The following is a 2,142-nucleotide window of genomic DNA, read 5'->3' as shown; positions in this document are numbered from 1 at the left end:
TAAGTGAGGAGACTTAGTCAACCATTCTGGTGCTGAGATAAAAATGAAAATTGTTTAAGCTAGATATGGCACCAGAGACAAAAAGAATTTATTCATTTACAGATGAACATATTTATTTTTCAAAACGAAAACAGAAAAGCTTAACTGTTTGAAACACAGTCGTTTTGAAAGATAGAAGACTTAGTCAAAATACATGATGCACAAAATCTAATTTTCACAAGACTTAGTCAAGGCATCAGTGTAAAAATGAATCTGTTTATTTAGAAAAGATTAGATTTATTTTTATGCAGTAAACGTGTTTTTGTAAAACATGTGAAAAACAGTTTAAGAAAACTTATGCTTGTTCTTATCACATAGCCAGTGGTTATGAGGTGAGTTACTCAGCAAAAAGCCCACTCTTAAACAACCTCTAAGCACTACCTAAGAAACACTTAAAGCAAAGCAAAATACATATGAAATGTACATAGAAGTCTTCATCAAACACAATCTTGAAGGGGCAGCAACCATCTTCAACAAAGCCTTCTATGAAATATATTAATTAGAACTAACTACCATTTCAATTACTTGTTTAGATGTTTATATGAAATGTCTTCGGTATGATTGTTCAACTCACTTACCTCTCAAAGCAATTTGGTAATTTAATTCCAAATGTTGTGAAACACAATGAAGCAGCACTCTTAGAATTATTGAACAACATTTACTTTCATATAACAAGAAAAGTTAAATGTTGCACAATCATCAAATCCACTTAAACACAACTATTTCATAAACTAAGAAAAGTTTAGGCTTTAATTTCTTCCTGTCTTATGCACTGAGTTATCGTTAATCTCTTCCTTCTACTATGTAGTTTCTACTACAATTTCATCTTTTTTCTTTTTCTCTTTCCGGTAACTTTTTCTTCTTTTTCTTTTTTCTTCCTTTTTTGTTTTTCTTCCTTCTCAAGAAACCAGAACATGGAAAGAGTCTTTGGAATCTCCACTTCCACAATAAGAAGGATAGGCCCCGAGTAAAAGCTCCTTTGTCCGATGTCAAAGAAGCCCTCAACAGGTTTAGTGCCTGACAAAAATTGACACATATAATTAGACAAATGTTAAATAAAACCTTTGGTATGACTCAGATTTTCTTAAATCAATATAGAAAGAACAAGTCGTCAAGAGTGGATTGTGAACATTACCTTTGACTTCTTGATTTTCACCAAATGTTCCTCCAAATCAGTAAACGGGTGATTATCCATAAATTTACATGAAGTACTACTAATATTTGTCATTTGTGACAATTCCAGATCATCACTCACAACAAATAGACACGACCTATTTATAAATCCCACACCACCTTTTCTTGCTCCATTTAAAGATCTTGGGTCCAAAAGTTTGATATCTTTTGGCTCTTTTAGCATATCGTGTTTCCTTGAAATCATTTTCCTTTCAAAGATGATACGTCCCTTCTCATTTTTCTCTTCTCTAAGGCCATACCAATATTTGCCAGTCTCATCTTGACTTGCAATTAATAGTGGATTTCTCTCACAACTAAAATGAGAAGCTACCTTTGGATTCAATAAGAATTTGTTTGATGACTTTGTGAACCACGATAGATCGAGATTTTTCACACTTTTGTACAAGTTACGAATGCTTCCCAAGGACAATTTGTCATTCTTAAGTTTCAAAATATATGCAAGTGGTATGAGGCAGTAGGACAATTTGTCATTCTTAAGATTCATAATAGATCCAAGAGGTGTTGTAAGAAAGGTGGAGAGAAAATCGACAAAATCTCCATCTATTTCAACAAATATAATCTCGTTCTTTGATTTACTCACCATTACCTTGATTTCTAAATAATCTTTGGAACCATTTGAGCTAATAACTCGTGAGAAAGAGACCGGTCTCTTGATTTTATTTTGTTTTTCCCAACAAGACATCACTAAGAGGGGTTTTGGAGGTTAATGCTTGCTTCAGTATGCTAAGTATCTTAAAGAAGATAAGTAAAAAAAAAAAAAAAAAAAAAAGCAAATTTTAAGTCTCTCAAGTTATAATTAAACAAGGAAAATTCATAACAGTTGACATTATCAAAGTACGACCACAAAGCAAAAGTCCTTCTGCATCTACAATTACAATTTAATTAAATAACTTGAGGAAGGTTAACAAC

At 32.2% G+C, this 2,142-nt stretch overlaps 1 protein-coding gene across 1 annotated transcript; it reads right to left on the bottom strand.

The window, feature by feature from the left end:
• Positions 1 to 861: 861 nt before the first annotated feature.
• On the bottom strand, positions 862 to 1,816 carry LOC137818011 (uncharacterized). The gene is made up of 2 exons (XM_068621235.1): positions 1,175 to 1,816; positions 862 to 1,056 (listed from the first exon to the last, which is right to left on the bottom strand). Exons 1-2 carry the CDS (start codon positions 1,814 to 1,816, stop codon positions 862 to 864), a joined length of 837 nt encoding a protein of 278 aa, XP_068477336.1.
• Between the last annotated feature and the right edge of the window lie 326 nt (positions 1,817 to 2,142).

The sequence above is a fragment of the Phaseolus vulgaris genome, chromosome 10 (genome assembly GCF_000499845.2).
Source record: "Phaseolus vulgaris cultivar G19833 chromosome 10, P. vulgaris v2.0, whole genome shotgun sequence".
Classification (NCBI taxonomy): Eukaryota; Viridiplantae; Streptophyta; class Magnoliopsida; order Fabales; family Fabaceae; genus Phaseolus; species Phaseolus vulgaris.
Note: the sequence above shows the minus strand (reverse complement) of the source record. Positions and strands in the feature narration are given on the sequence as shown.

Bases quoted from the DNA above. Each gene is read 5' to 3' on its own strand.
- LOC137818011 (XM_068621235.1), bottom strand. From the start codon at position 1,816: ATGGTGAGTAAATCAAAGAACGAGATTATATTTGTTGAAATAGATGGA. The intron at 1,057-1,174 runs GTAATGTTCACA...AATTTTTGTCAG, and splicing joins TGAAAATCAAGAAGTCAAAG to GCACTAAACCTGTTGAGGGC.